This window comes from Cherax quadricarinatus, chromosome 88 (assembly GCF_038502225.1).
Source record: "Cherax quadricarinatus isolate ZL_2023a chromosome 88, ASM3850222v1, whole genome shotgun sequence".
Lineage (NCBI taxonomy): Eukaryota > Metazoa > Arthropoda > Malacostraca > Decapoda > Parastacidae > Cherax > Cherax quadricarinatus.
The window spans coordinates 17,749,072-17,763,240 of record NC_091379.1 but is presented as its reverse complement, the minus strand read 5'-3'; the positions used below and the strand labels follow the sequence as shown (position 1 = coordinate 17,763,240).

The 14,169-nt window shown below is 38.0% G+C and overlaps 1 protein-coding gene across 1 annotated transcript in view; it reads left to right on the top strand.

Annotated features, from left to right (window-relative positions):
- LOC128698669 (restin homolog) overlaps positions 1–14,169 on the top strand; it is a 165,905-nt gene that overhangs the window by 25,637 nt on the left and 126,099 nt on the right. The window contains exons 4-5 of the mRNA XM_070104034.1: positions 3,187–3,311; positions 9,712–9,936. Coding sequence (XP_069960135.1) covers positions 3,187–3,311; positions 9,712–9,936 — 350 coding nt within the window. The remainder of the gene's footprint in view (positions 1–3,186; positions 3,312–9,711; positions 9,937–14,169) is intronic.

Genomic DNA, 14,169 nt, shown 5'->3' with positions numbered 1-14,169 from the left:
TCCCTTTATGTAAAGGGAAAGGGGACCAATTATGTAAGTGTATTTATGTAAGTGCGTTTGTGTGTGTATGTTTGGGGGTCTGAAATGGACTAATCTACTTCACAATATTCCTTATGGGAACAAATTCGGTCAGTACTGGCACCTGAACGTACTTCTGGAATGAAAAAATATCGTTAACCGGGGGTCCACTGTATATGGAATAGGTGGTAAGTTACTAAATGCTGTAAAGAGTTTTTATGAGGATAGTGAGGCTCAGGTTAGGGTGTGTAAAAGAGAGGGAGACTACTACCCAGTAGGGGTCGTTCTCGAAAAGGTTGGAAGGAAGGGGTAAGGGAGGTTTAGTGGGCGAGGGGCTTGGACTTCCAGCAGGCGTGCATGAGCGTGTTCAATAGGCGTGAATGGAGACGAATGGTATTTGGGACCTGACGATCTGTTGGAGTGTGAGCAGTGTAATATTTAGTGAAGGGATTCAGAGAAACCGGTTATTTTTATATAGCCGGACTTGACTCCTGGAAATGGGAAGTGCAATGCCTGCACTCTAAAGGAGGGGTTTTGGGATATTAGCAGTTTGGAGGGATATATTGTGTATCTTTATACATATATGCTTCTAAACTGTTGTGTTCTGAGCACCTCTGCAAAAACAGTGATTATGTGTGTGAGGTGAAAGTGTTGAATGATGATGAAAGTATTTTCTTTTTGGGTCACTCTGCCTCGGTGAGAGACGACCGACTTGTTGAAAAAAAAAAAAAGTTGCCGTGGGGTCCTAAGAAAATAGTAATAACAGTCAACCCCTAAAAAATAGTAACAATACAGATGAAAAATGATTAATTATTCCTTATGGGAAAAATTTGTTCGGCACTCAAACAGATAGGAACTCGAACGGCCTTCTGGAACGAATTAAGTTCGAATACTGAAGTACTACTGTATGTAATATCCAGTAGGTATGTTAGGATTATTGGCAGTTTGGAGGGATATGTTGTGTATCTTTGTGTGTATGCTTCTAGACTGTTGTATTCTGAGCACCTCTGCAAAAACAGTGATAATGTGCGAGTGTGGTGAAAGTGTTGAATGATGAAAGTATTTTCTTTTTGGGGATTTTCTTTCTTTTTTTTTGGGTCACCCTGTCTCGGTGGGAGACGGCCGACTTGTTGAAAAAAAAAAAAAAAAAAAATGTTAGGATTAAAGTCAAATGAAGATCCACCTGCTCTTTTACTGGGTAGTAATGTAGCTCTGGATTTCAAACTTAGAGCACTGTTTGTGTAACCATACTCCTAGAAAAGTGCTTCATAAATCTAGTAGTAGTACTATTACTATTGCCACTGGTACGTTACTTGTGTAGTGTATATGTTTCAACCTCTATATGAGCCCCTCTAGTCTGGTGTGTGACATTCACTTGAACACCCTGGCCTAAGTGTCGGCCTGGGAAGCATTCCTAAGACCAGGAACAGGGGCGGTACAAGAAGGCTGGGCTCTTTGTTCACCAATACACCATAACACTCCATCATTTAGTGTTATTGCTACCTTACTATTCATACTTAACAAAGAATGCCCTGACACTATTTCTACTTTCACCACTACCCTAGGCACTGGAAACTGCTACTTAAAAAACATTAAAAACATGACACGACAGGTATACCTTTGTTCATGTAACTGCAAATAAGTAATACAATAGGTAATTACATGTGCTGTAGTAATACAAGAGGTAATTACATCTGCTGAAGTGTTCCTGCTTTATGTTCTTACGTACACCAGCTGAGGAAATTCCTTCAGGGGAGGAGGAAGAGATGGGGAGAAAGGTGCCTTCTTCAAGGATTAAGGACATTTGTGCAAAGTGGAATGAGGTGCAGACATTTGTGGAGGAACATCACCCTAACCCTCACCCCTCCTCCCATCTTCCAGACACCAACAGGAGTCTTAAATAAAGGTAAGTGTGATGTTATTATTGTTTTATCCTTCTCATTGTTTTCTGTATGTAAATCTACATTTTAACATAAAAAATATTTTTTGTTAATACTTTTGGGTTTGTGGAACGGACTAATTGGATTTACGTTACTTTTTATGGGGAAAATGGTTTCGCCATTTGTAAATTTCGCCTTTCGTCAGACTCTCTGGAACGGATTAATTACAAAATTCGAGGGTCCACTGTATCTTGAAAGGAAGTTATTAACGTGTTTCCTACCAATATTAATGATAACAGATTGAAACTATATTCACAGTGAGTATTCAACAATGAATGTTTTATTATGAAATATGATTTTCATAATAGCCCCCAATTTTTTGCATGGGGGGGGGGTGAAGGGCAGATATTTAATGAAAATGTCCAACTTTCTAAGTTTATTTGGTCTATGAAAATAAGGTACATGTATATTACAGTAGTTGCCATCTTACAAAAATTAATTTGGCATTGCTTCATCAGTAGTGTGTAAAACACATTTGGCATTGCCAGTATGTCACTAATAGCAAAATAGTGTTGCCAAATCCAATTTTTGTTAATTTTTTAATTTGTTTGTTGATGGATGTTAAAACTCTTCTTGTATCAATACTTGCACATATGCTGATTGTAACAACTAAAACAACAACAACCACAACAACCACCACAACCACAACCACAACAACAACAACAACAACAACAACAACAACAACAACAACAACAACAACCACCACCACCTTAAATCTGACAAAAAAGTGATACTAACTTGAGTGTTGGTTCTGTAACTGGACTACTTTAAAACTCTCACACATTTTGAAGATGAAACTTAGATGTCATTTTATGCTTTGATGCGCCAACACCAAGTTAACTTAATGATGTAGGCTGGAGCAACCCTCCCCTCAGTCAGGGTACCTTAATATCTAGGCTGGAGCAACCCTCCCCTCAGTGAGGGTTCCTTAATTTTTCTGAAGGATTCTTGATCCAAGAAATTGAACCTGTCCTCTATATGACTGCATCCTATTTTTCCAGGCGCTGTATGAAAACTGGGTTTCGAGCTTTTTGCATGTATCCAGTAATACGGTGGACCAAAACCACTTGCAGTTTTATTTCTAAATTGTAGAGTAGCTGTGGAAGTAATAGTTGAGTAGATTTTTAATTAATTTTATTTTAGTAAGCTGACAGTCTCCCATTGAGGTAGGGCAATTCAGGTGCTAAAATAAAGGAAATGTTAAATTTTTCATAATTTAATATTTTAGATAATCAGTGTGAGGGTGAAGCGTTAAATGAACATCAGTCAAATGTAGATGTGGTAGACCCCAAGCAACTGGTCTCTGTCGGTGATGATTGCTCAGGGTTGAACATCAAGCAGGACCACTTAAAGGTAAGTTGTTGCTGTATATATAATGTACTTACATATTTGTCGTTATTACTAAATTTAAAAAAATAAAAAAATTTTAGTTTTCTTTTTAGGTCACCCTACATAGGTGGGATATAATCTGGTTTGTTGAAAAAAATAAATTGTGGTTGCAGGGGTTGGCTCTGATCCTGGCACAGATTTTTCAGATTTACTTCTTTATTTCCTTATTTACTTTTATATTTTGTAAGAGGTAAGTGCTAGGGTGTAGGAGAGGGGTGGGATTAAATTATGGGGAATCAAATATAAAATGGGATTTGAGTTACTTTTTGCTGATGATACTATGCTTTTGGGAGATTCTGAAAAAAAGTTGCCGAAGTTAGTGGATGGTTTGGGAGGGTGTATACCTGGAGAGGGTTTTGGGGGTCAATCTGAGGCCTGTGACCGGGCCTCAGATTTTAGGGTGTGTAAAGGAAGAAAGCTGAAAGTGAACATAGATAAGAGTAAGGTGATGATGGTATCAAATGATATGGATAAAGAAAAATTGGATATCACATTGGAGGGAGGGAGTATGGTAGAAATGAATGTTTTCAGATATTTGGGAGTTGACTTGTCAGTGGATGAGTTTATGAAGGATGAGGTTAACCATAGAATTGTTGAAGGAAAAAAGATGAGTGGTGCATTGGGGTATCTGTGGAGACAAAAAGTGTTATCCACGGAGGCAAAGAAGGGAATGTATGAGAGTACAATAGTACCCTGAGTTTTTCGTACTGCTCCCAACTTGAACATGTACAGTATGTAAGTGCTTTTGTAATTGTATTTTTGGGGGTCTGAAATAGGCTAATCTAATTTACATTATTCGTTGTGGGAACAAATTCGTTTGGTAGCGGCACTCGAACAGCCTTCTGGAATGAATTGTGTGTACGAAGCTCTGGGTACCACTGTACAGTGGTACCAACACTTATATGGGTATGAAGCATGGGTTATGAATGCTACAGCGAGGAGGAGGCGGCTAGAGGCAGTGGAGATGTCGTATCTAAGGGCAACGTGTGGTGTAAATATTATGCAGAGAATTCTTAGTGTGGAAATTAGGTGGTGTGGAGTTATTAAAAGTAAGAAGGCTGAAGAGGGGTTGAGGTGGTTTGGTCATTCAGAGAGAATGGAATAAAGAATGACTTGTGAAGGAATTCAGGGAAACCAATTAGCCAGACTTGAGTCCTGGAAATGGGAAGTACAATGTCTGCACTTCAAAGGAGGGGTTTAGGATATTGGCAGTTTTTAGGGACGTCTAAACTGTCGTATCTGAGTGCCTTCGCAAAGGCAGTGATTGTGTATGAGTGATGGTGAAAGCGTTGAATGATGATGATGAAAGTTTTTTTCTTTCTTTTTGGTCATCCAACCTCGGTGGGAAATGGCCAACATGTTAAGAAAAAAAAATTACTTTTGTGTATGCTGAAATAGTTCTTATTTTGTTGGTTAAATTTAGGTTTGTATACAAGTTTGGTGTTGTACATGTGAATTTGTAAATATTCTGTTGAGTAACTTACTTTTTTTTTTTTGCTTTTATTCCAGTGTTTTGTTAATCTTTACACTCTATCATTGGAGATACTTGAATGTTTGTTGATGGTTCCCTTACAGACCAAATTTGATTATTTTAACCCTTTGACTGTCGAGACCCCTGCTCACAAACTTGCTCTCAGTGTCAAAGAATTAAAAAAAAAATTTTTTTTTCTTATGAAATGATAGATGATCTTTTCCTGATGGTAATGACACCAAAAGTACTAAATTTGATTGAAAACTTAGGTAATTACGCTCTATTGAAGTTAGTGATCTCGGCGCTATTTACACACCGGCAATTTTGCACACTTTGAGCCCTATTTTCAGCCAGTTCCATTGTTCCACTCGACCAAACTCAGCTATTTCTTTAGAAATCCATTTGTTCTATCGACTGAGTACAAGAAACTGCTCATTTACTGATTTCAACTACCCAATAAAGTGGTCAGAAATTGGAAATTTGGCCAAATTTATGCAAATTAAAAAAGATGCTTATTTCAAAATAGGGTCTAGAATGAACAATGCAGACATTCAGTCACGTCTACAGCTCCTCTTATATATTACTCTTGCTTTCTATTTTGAATTTTTATTCACACAAAAAATAGAAGATTTACTGTTATGTAGACTACTGCATTATTGTAATACAGTGGAACCTCATTTTTCGGCCGTAATTTGTTCCTGAAGGTCGACCTAAATTCGACATGGCCGAAATTCGATGCAGTGTTTCCCTTAAGATTATAGTTTTACTTACACAAAACAGTGAGAACTAAATAAAATAAATGAACATTTAAATCACTATTACATGCCTTTATTGAAGACTGTTGTTGGCTTAGGGAAGATAGGGAGGAGTGAGGGGGACTGGATTATTGTTTGGAAGGGGAATGCCCCTCCATAAAGACTTTAGGTAACAAGTCCCTCTCTGGGGTTACTTCCTTTCTTTGTCTTTTAATGCCATTAGGACCAGCTTGAGTCACTGGATCCCCTGTTGCACAAAATAACTGTCCAGAGTGCTCCGTTTCTGGCGTCTCTTTAAGATTTCCCTAAAATGGGGCAAGGTTTTGTCACTGAACATGTTGCATATATGGCTTGTTTCAGCTTGGTCAGGGTGATATTTTTTTGCAAAATTTTGCACCTCATTATACTTGGCACAAATGTCCTTAATCACTGAAGAAGGCACATCCTTTTCCCTCTCTCCCTCCTCTGAAGCAAGTTCCTCAGCTGTGGTCTGTTGCTGTTCCAGTTAAAGGTGTTGCAGCTCTTCAGTGGTTAGCTCTTCCCTGTGGTCCTCCTCCAACTCTTCCACATCCTCGCCATTCACATTCAACCCCAGGGACTACCCCAATACCTCAATAGATTCCACAACAGCCAGAGGGTCGACAGGGTCAAGGCCAGCTTCAAACCCTTCAAAATCCTTCGAGGACACAATCTGGCCACAGTTGTCTCCAAGATATTGAAATGATTCCTCCAGAACACACTCAGGGTCAATTCAGTGTCCGAGGCCATTTCAAAGCACCTTTGAAACACTGCTTTTGTGTTTTTTGAAGTTAGAAATGACCTGCTGGTCCATGGGCTGGATGAGAGGAGTGGTGTTAGGAGGCAAGAACTTCACTGTTATAAAACCGAAATCTCTAGACAATTGGTCTACAAAGTTTGGAGGATGAGCAGGAGCATTCTCCATTACCAGGAGGCACTTGAGTGGCAATTTATTTTCCTGGAGGTATTTTTTCACACACTGGCCAAACACTATATACTCAATGAAAATTTGCCTTGTGACCCATGTCGTATTGTTAGCCCTCCACATCACACACAATCTACTCTTGACATTTTCTTTAACACACTGGGATTTTCAGTGATACACCAGTAAAGGCTTCACTTTGAAATCCCCATTAGCATTATCACAACACAAAAGGGTTAGCCTGTGTTTCATAGGCTTGTGTCCTGGTAGTGCCTTTTCCTCCTGCGTGATGTAGGTCCTCTTTGGCATTTTCTTCCAAAAGAGGCATGCTTTGTTGCAATTGAACACTTTTTGGGGTTGGAATTCTTCAATCTGTATGTACCCCTTGAATTCCTGCACAAATTTTTCAGCCGCACGTTTGTCAGAACTTGCTGCCTCTCCATGCCGTACAACACTGTGTATGCCACTACACTTCTTATATCTCTCAAACCAGCCTCTGCTGGCCATAAATTCATTAACATCATCACTAGTACCAGGTATTTTCTATAAGAGATCTGCATGCAATTTCCTTGCCTTTTCACAAATGATCGTCTTTGAAACGCTATCTCCCGCTAACTGTTTTTCCCTGATCCACAACAAAAATAATAACTCCACATCTTCATTAGTTTGTGATCCCTTTTTCGTTAACAGGTTTACCCCTTTTGCCACATCAGCTTCCTTGATTTGTTCTTTATTTGCCAGGATAGAAGTGATTGTTTATTTGTTTTTGCCATATATCCTGGCAAGTTCCAACACCCATAAACCACTCTCATGTTTTTCTATTACTTCCTTCTTAAATTCCATAGTGTTTCTCGCTTTCTTTACCAAAGGAACTTTACTAGGAAATTTCTTGGGGCCCATGGTGACTTATTTCACAGTCACACTTAGTAAAAACCATGAAAAACAATGGATTTTAACCCTTTGACTGTCGCGGCCTTATATATACGTCTTACGAGGTACTGTGTTTGACGTATATATACTCATAAATTCTAGCAGCTTCAAATCAAGCAGGAGAAAGCTGGTAGGCCCACATGTGAGAGAATGGGTCTGTGTTGTCAGTGTGCACCATATAAAAAAAATCCTGGAGCACGCAGTGCATAATGAGAAAAAAAAAACTCCAACCGTTTTTTTTAATTAAAATGCCAACTTTCTGGTCTATTTTCGTATAGTATTTATGGTTGTATTCTCGTTTTCTTGGTCTCATTTGATAGAATGGAAAACATATTATATTAATAGAGGTGATTTTGATTGATTTTACTATAAAAAGAACCTAGAAATGGAGCTCAAAGTAGGGGAAATGCTTGATTTTTGCCAATGTTCAAAAGTAAACAAATGATGCCATTGTCCAATAAATGTCCAACTAGCCATTCTAATATGCAGTCATGAATGGATTGATGTTATTTATACAATTATTACAGTATTGCAGTAGTCTGCATAATAGTAAGTCTTCTATTTTTTGTTTGAATAAAAATTCAAAATACAAAGCAAGAGTAATATTAGAGGGGCTTGGAGACATGACTGATGAGCAAAGAAAATGTTATTTTAGAGCCAAGAATGTCTGCATTGTTCATTCTGGACCTTATTTTGAAATTGTCATATTTTTTAATTTTCCTTAAATTGGCCAAATTGCAAATTTCTGACCACATTATTAGGTAGTTGAAATCGGTAAATGGGCAGTTTCTTGTACTCAATCGATAGAAAAAATGGAGTTCTAGAGAAATAGCTATGAGTTTGGGCGACTGAAACAATGGAATTAGCCGAAAATAGGGCTCAAAGTGGGCGAAATCTCCGATTTGTAAACAGCGCCGAGGTCGCTAACTTCGCAAGAGCATAATTCCGTCAGTTTTCCATCAAATTTCGTTTTTTTTTGGTGTCATTACAATTGGGAAAAGATTCTCTTATCATTTCATGAGAAAAAGTAATTTTTTTTTTTTTAAATTTTGCGACACCAGGAGATACCTCAGGATTGGGGGTTGCGAGAGCCAAAGGGTTAAGGAAATGTTTGGATGACTGCGCGGAGTATATGCTCACTCGCGGACAAAGTGAGACTGACTTCCCAAAGCCTGGTGTCCCAGCTGGAGATGCGGGCTAACATGTCTAATATGGCTGATATACAAGGGAACGGCCAAAATACAGAGCAAAATTTCCACCAAAAAAACCGGCCTAAAAACGAATCGTCTGATAAACAAAGTGGCCGAGAAACGAGGTTCCACTGTAAGTGTATAAATGTCAACGCATACGTGACTGCATATTAGAATGGCTAGTTGGACACTTGTGGGACAATTACGTAACTTGTTTACTCTTGAACCTCGGCAAAAATTGAATATTTCTGCTACTTTGAGCTCAATTTTAAGGTCGTTTTCATCATGAAACGAATCAAAATCATCTCTATTTCTGTAATATGTCGTCCATTCTATCAAGTGAGATGAAGAAAATGAGAATACAACCATTAATACTATACTAAAATACACCTCAAAGTCAGCTTTTTAATCCAAAAATGTGGTTAGTTTTTTTCCTCATGCACTACATGCTGCAGGATTTTTTTTATACTGCGCACACTGACCACACAGACCCATTCTCTCACATGTGGGCCTACCAGCTTTCTTCCACTTGATTAGAAGCCACTAGAATTTTTGGAGTATAAATGCATCAAAAACACTGGCTTGTAAAATGTATATATAGGACCGAAACGGTCAAAGCATTAAGTAGTATTGCAGCCAATGGTTAATCTCAAACATTGAATTTGTTTAATCTGGGGGAATAGTTTAGATCTACTCAAATTTTTGTAGCAGTTTCTACTCGGAACCTTGGTACGTTTCATCATGATAATTGAGAAGCACCAGGTAATTATTCCTGTCTAATCCCCAATAAACTCGGTGTAATATATTTGATGCATGGCTGTCTATCCATTTACTGTATATGTATGAATTAACATTTCATTATTTCTATATCATTCATATATGAGCTGTATTTATTTTTAGAACATGAAGCATATATGTCAGTGAGGTTTCTAACATAGATTTTAGGGTAGTTCTACAGTATTCAGAACTTTTTATAAATTTCTTGGAATAAGCTGGAGTTTATGGCTTCAGAATACCTGAACTGATAACAGGTGAATTAACTCTTTTGTTATTTTACAACCCATTTTCTTGTTCCTAGGCATCTGCAGAAAACCAGTCCCTTTCTGAGAATGATGTGCAAATTCTGAGGGAAACCATTGATCATCTAACACAACTGCGTGATAACCTGGAAGCTTCCATACTTATAAAAGATGATTTAATTGCTGAACTCCAAGTGCAGCTTGACGAAGTGGTGGTGGAAGGCCGAGGTTACCAGGAGAAAATGGAATCTTACAAGTGTAAGACAGAGCAGCTTGAAGAGGAGGTACTACTCATTTTTTCTTTCTTTATTAATATGCTAGCTTGGTATAATTGACAACCAGCCCAGCTTTATGCTTGAACATGTACTGATTCTGTCTAGTTTCCTAAAAAATTTGTGGGTAAATTTTAAATCTTCCACTAAGGTAGGGTGACTCAACAAAGAAAACTTTAGTTGTCACTTATTCAGTCATTGCTTTACCAGAAGGGCACTGACAACACATTTCAGAAGACCCTCCAAACTGCAGCATCCCCACCCCTCCTTCAGAGTGGTCACTGTACTTTCCACCTCCAGGACTCGAGTCTGACTAACTGGCCTCCCTGAATTCCTTCATAAACTTGACCTTTCTCACATTCGAACAGCAAATCAAATCATAAAAACCACTTGTTCATATCTAACACTTGCACAAGCCTGATGGGTGTTAAAGCCCTTTGCACTCAAAATCTCCTTTACCTCTTCCCTCAAACCTTTTCTAGGATGATCCCTACCCATCCTTCTCCTCCCCAAACTAGATTTTTACACCCTCCTCCTCATCCTATTTTTCTCCCTCCAAATGTCCTAACCACCACAAACACCTATCCTCTGCCCTCTGAATAATACTTTTGGTAACTCCACACCACCGCCTAATTTTCAAACTCCAAATTCTCTCCAAAATAATCACAACACACATTGGTTTCAAACATGATATCTCTTACTTCCAGTCTCCTTTCTGCAACCTTTAAAATGCTTTGCATCAATACAACAGTGTTGGTACACTAATTTTTTTTTTTTCTTGGATAAGGTTTTTATTTACACAAACCTCTGCACCACTCACCTTTTTTCTTTGTCAGTCATATAGGTCCCCATCTTTTGGACCCATCTGCCAACAGATCCACTCTCAAATATCTGAATACATTAACTTGCTCCATACTCTCTCCTTCCAATCTGATATTCAATCTTTCATTGCCTATATTTTTTTATATACTCTCATCACCTTGCTCTCGTGCTATGCTTTATAGTAAAGTAAGGGGATAATTAGCCCTTGAATACGATTACTGATTTACCCTTTTGATATTAATGTCATGTGCTTTATATGCTGGAAAATATGGTAATTGCACTTTAGTTGCAATTAAAATACTGTAAATTAATAGGTGTGTATAAATACAGTTAGCTCATGAAATGACTGTTGTGGGATTATCCTGTAGTACTGTTCAGAAAGTGTAGGAAAAGTGTTTGATGTGAAGAAAACCTTTGTGCCACATATATTGAAAAAATAAGCTAACACAAGAACTATTGGTACTGCACAATAGGTTTCCACAGTATCAAATTAGATCCAGAGTCTGGGTTCTATAAGCTTTAGAAATTATCCTTTATAAACCAACTTAGGTAGTATATAAGTTGAGAACATTATTTAGGGGACAAATATTTTCCCTCTCCCATTGCCACTTATGCCATATACAGTTGTTTTCTGGGAGTATACACTTCCTCATACACTTTGTGATGTTAAAACGATTTTGGACGTTTATAAGCTCGCTTTTTCTGGAAACCAAGAGGTATACTAATAATGCTGGAGATAAGACGATCATGAATCTAAGAAGGTATTAAGATAATGGAGGTTTTAGATAACCTGAAGTGGTCCACATATGACCTAGGCTGCTCGTGCTTTTGTGGAATATTGACGTATATTACATTAGAAAGTGTTGAATGATGATTAAAGTATTTTCTTTTTGGGGATTTTCTTTCTTTTTTTTGGGTCACCCTGCCTCGGTGGGAGACGACCGATTTGTTGGGGGAAAAAAAAAAAAAAAAAAATTACATTAGAAATGATGAGCATAAAATAAGAGCTTGTGCAACATGTACAGACTGTGAACAATTGAAAAGAATGTCAATGTGGCCAATAATCAAATAATGAAAAATTCCTGAATATGTGGATTGAGAGGAAAACTCAAAACTGAGATAAAAGAACCATCACAATGGTATGTTTAGTGCTAGACAGTTGGAAAGATTTAAAAAGTGTAATTAACAAAATTTAGTGGTGAGAGTGCATCTACTGATGACTGAGGTTGTGAAAGGTTGAAGCATTATACAGTAGAGCCCCAAGTAATACATGGAATACATGCCTGAAAATTAGTGTGATCTAATTTAGTGGTAAAGGGAGTATAGAGAACATGGGAAAATTATTGTTCTGTAGACCCATCCCCCCTGCCTCCCATAAAAAAAAAAAACTTATGCCATTGTGTAAACTTCTGAAATGGAAATGGGTTAATTGTTTTGCACTATTTGGATTGCTGGTGTCTTTTTCTATCTTATGAACACTTGATAATGGTTAAATCTTGGTACAGGTTGGCCATCACTAATCTGGCAATTAGTAATCTGGTTCCATCAGTAATTTCGGGTAGCATAATTTAAAATTTCCGGGATTGCCACACTAACCTGCTTCTACTGTTTGGTGGCACTATTTGCTGCATAAGTCATTCAGTTTTTTTTTCCTCCATTTATTGTTATAACCTGGTCACTTTTAGCCTTAGCCATGGTTTAAGTGAATAAAAGAAATGCTTCTCATTGTGTAAAGCACATACACCTACCATCCGACTTACGACCTGCTCGACTTACGACCACTCGACTTACGACCGTGTTTTTTATGCCAAATTTCTGGGAAATAAACAACTATTTGTGTTGTACACAGTGTTTATCCTAAACCTTACAGTATAAAATACAGTACTAACAACATAAAAAGTAAAGTAAAACATGAAATACCAAAATAAAACAATAAAATAGTCATTACAAAAATGTTTTGTTGATATTCAGTAGTAAAGTTCGACTTATGACCGGTTTCTCGGAACCGAACTCGGTCGTAAGTCGGATGGCAGGTGTACACCGTACATTGTCCATAAAAGATGAGGTAGCTTTGAAGCCACTGTCGGTCGCCATGAGCTCGGCTCCCTCAGAAAAGCCATGACTGGTAAATTTGGGCCTACATATGAGAGAATAGGTCTGTGGTAAGTGTGCACTATATAAAAAAAATCCTGCAGCACGCAGTGCATAATGAGAAAAAAACAGCAACCGGGCTTTTGGTGTGAAATAGCGACTTTGCTGTGCATTTTTGTATGGTTTGTATGTTTGTATTCTCGTTTTTTTGTCTCATTTGATGGAATGGAAGATATGTTATAGAAATAGATATAATTTTGATTGATTTCACACCAGAAAGTATGTACCTTAAAATTGAGCTCAGAGTAGCAGAAATGTTGAATTTTTGCCAGTGTTCAAGTAAACAAATTGTAACCATCCAATGTGTATCCAACTGGTCACTCTAATGTGTGTCCAACTGGTCACTCTAATGTGTGTCCAACTGGTCACTCTAATGTGTATCCAACTGGTCACTCTAATGTGTGTCCAACTGGTCACTCTAATGTGTGTCCAACTGGTCACTCTAATGTGTGTCCAACTGGTCACTCTAATGTGTGTCCAACTGGTCACTCTAATGTGTGTCCAACTGGTCACTCTAATGTGTGTCCAACTGGTCACTCTAATGTGTGTCCAACTGGTCACTCTAATGTGTGTCCAACTGGTCACTCTAATGTGTGTCCAACTGGTCACTCTAATGTGTGTCCAACTGGTCACTCTAATGTGTGTCCAACTGGTCACTCTAATGTGTGTCCAACTGGTCACTCTAATGTGTGTCCAACTGGTCACTCTAATGTGTGTCCAACTGGTCACTCTAATGTGTGTCCAACTGGTCACTCTAATGTGTGTCCAACTGGTCACTCTAATGTGTGTCCAACTGGTCACTCTGTGTGTCCAACTGGTCACTCTAATGTGTGTCCAACTGGTCACTCTAATGTGTGTCCAACTGGTCACTCTAATGTGTGTCCAACTGGTCACTAATGTGTGTCCAACTGGTCACTAATGTGTGTCCAACTGGTCACTCTAATGTGTGTCCAACTGGTCACTCTAATGTGTGTCCAACTGGTCACTAATATGCAGTCATGAATGGGTTGACATTATTTATACAATTATTACAATGCAGTAGTCTGCATAACAGTAATTTTTTTTTTTTTTTTTTTGTGAATAAAAATTCAAAATGGAAAGCAAGTGTAATGTAAGAAGGGCCTGGAGACATGACTAATGAACAGAGAAAGTTATTTTAGTGCCAGGAATTTCTGCATTGTTTATTCTTGACCCTATTTTGAAATTGACATCTCTTGAAATTTGTGTGAAATTGGCCTAATTACTGATTTCTGACCATTTTATTGGGTAGTT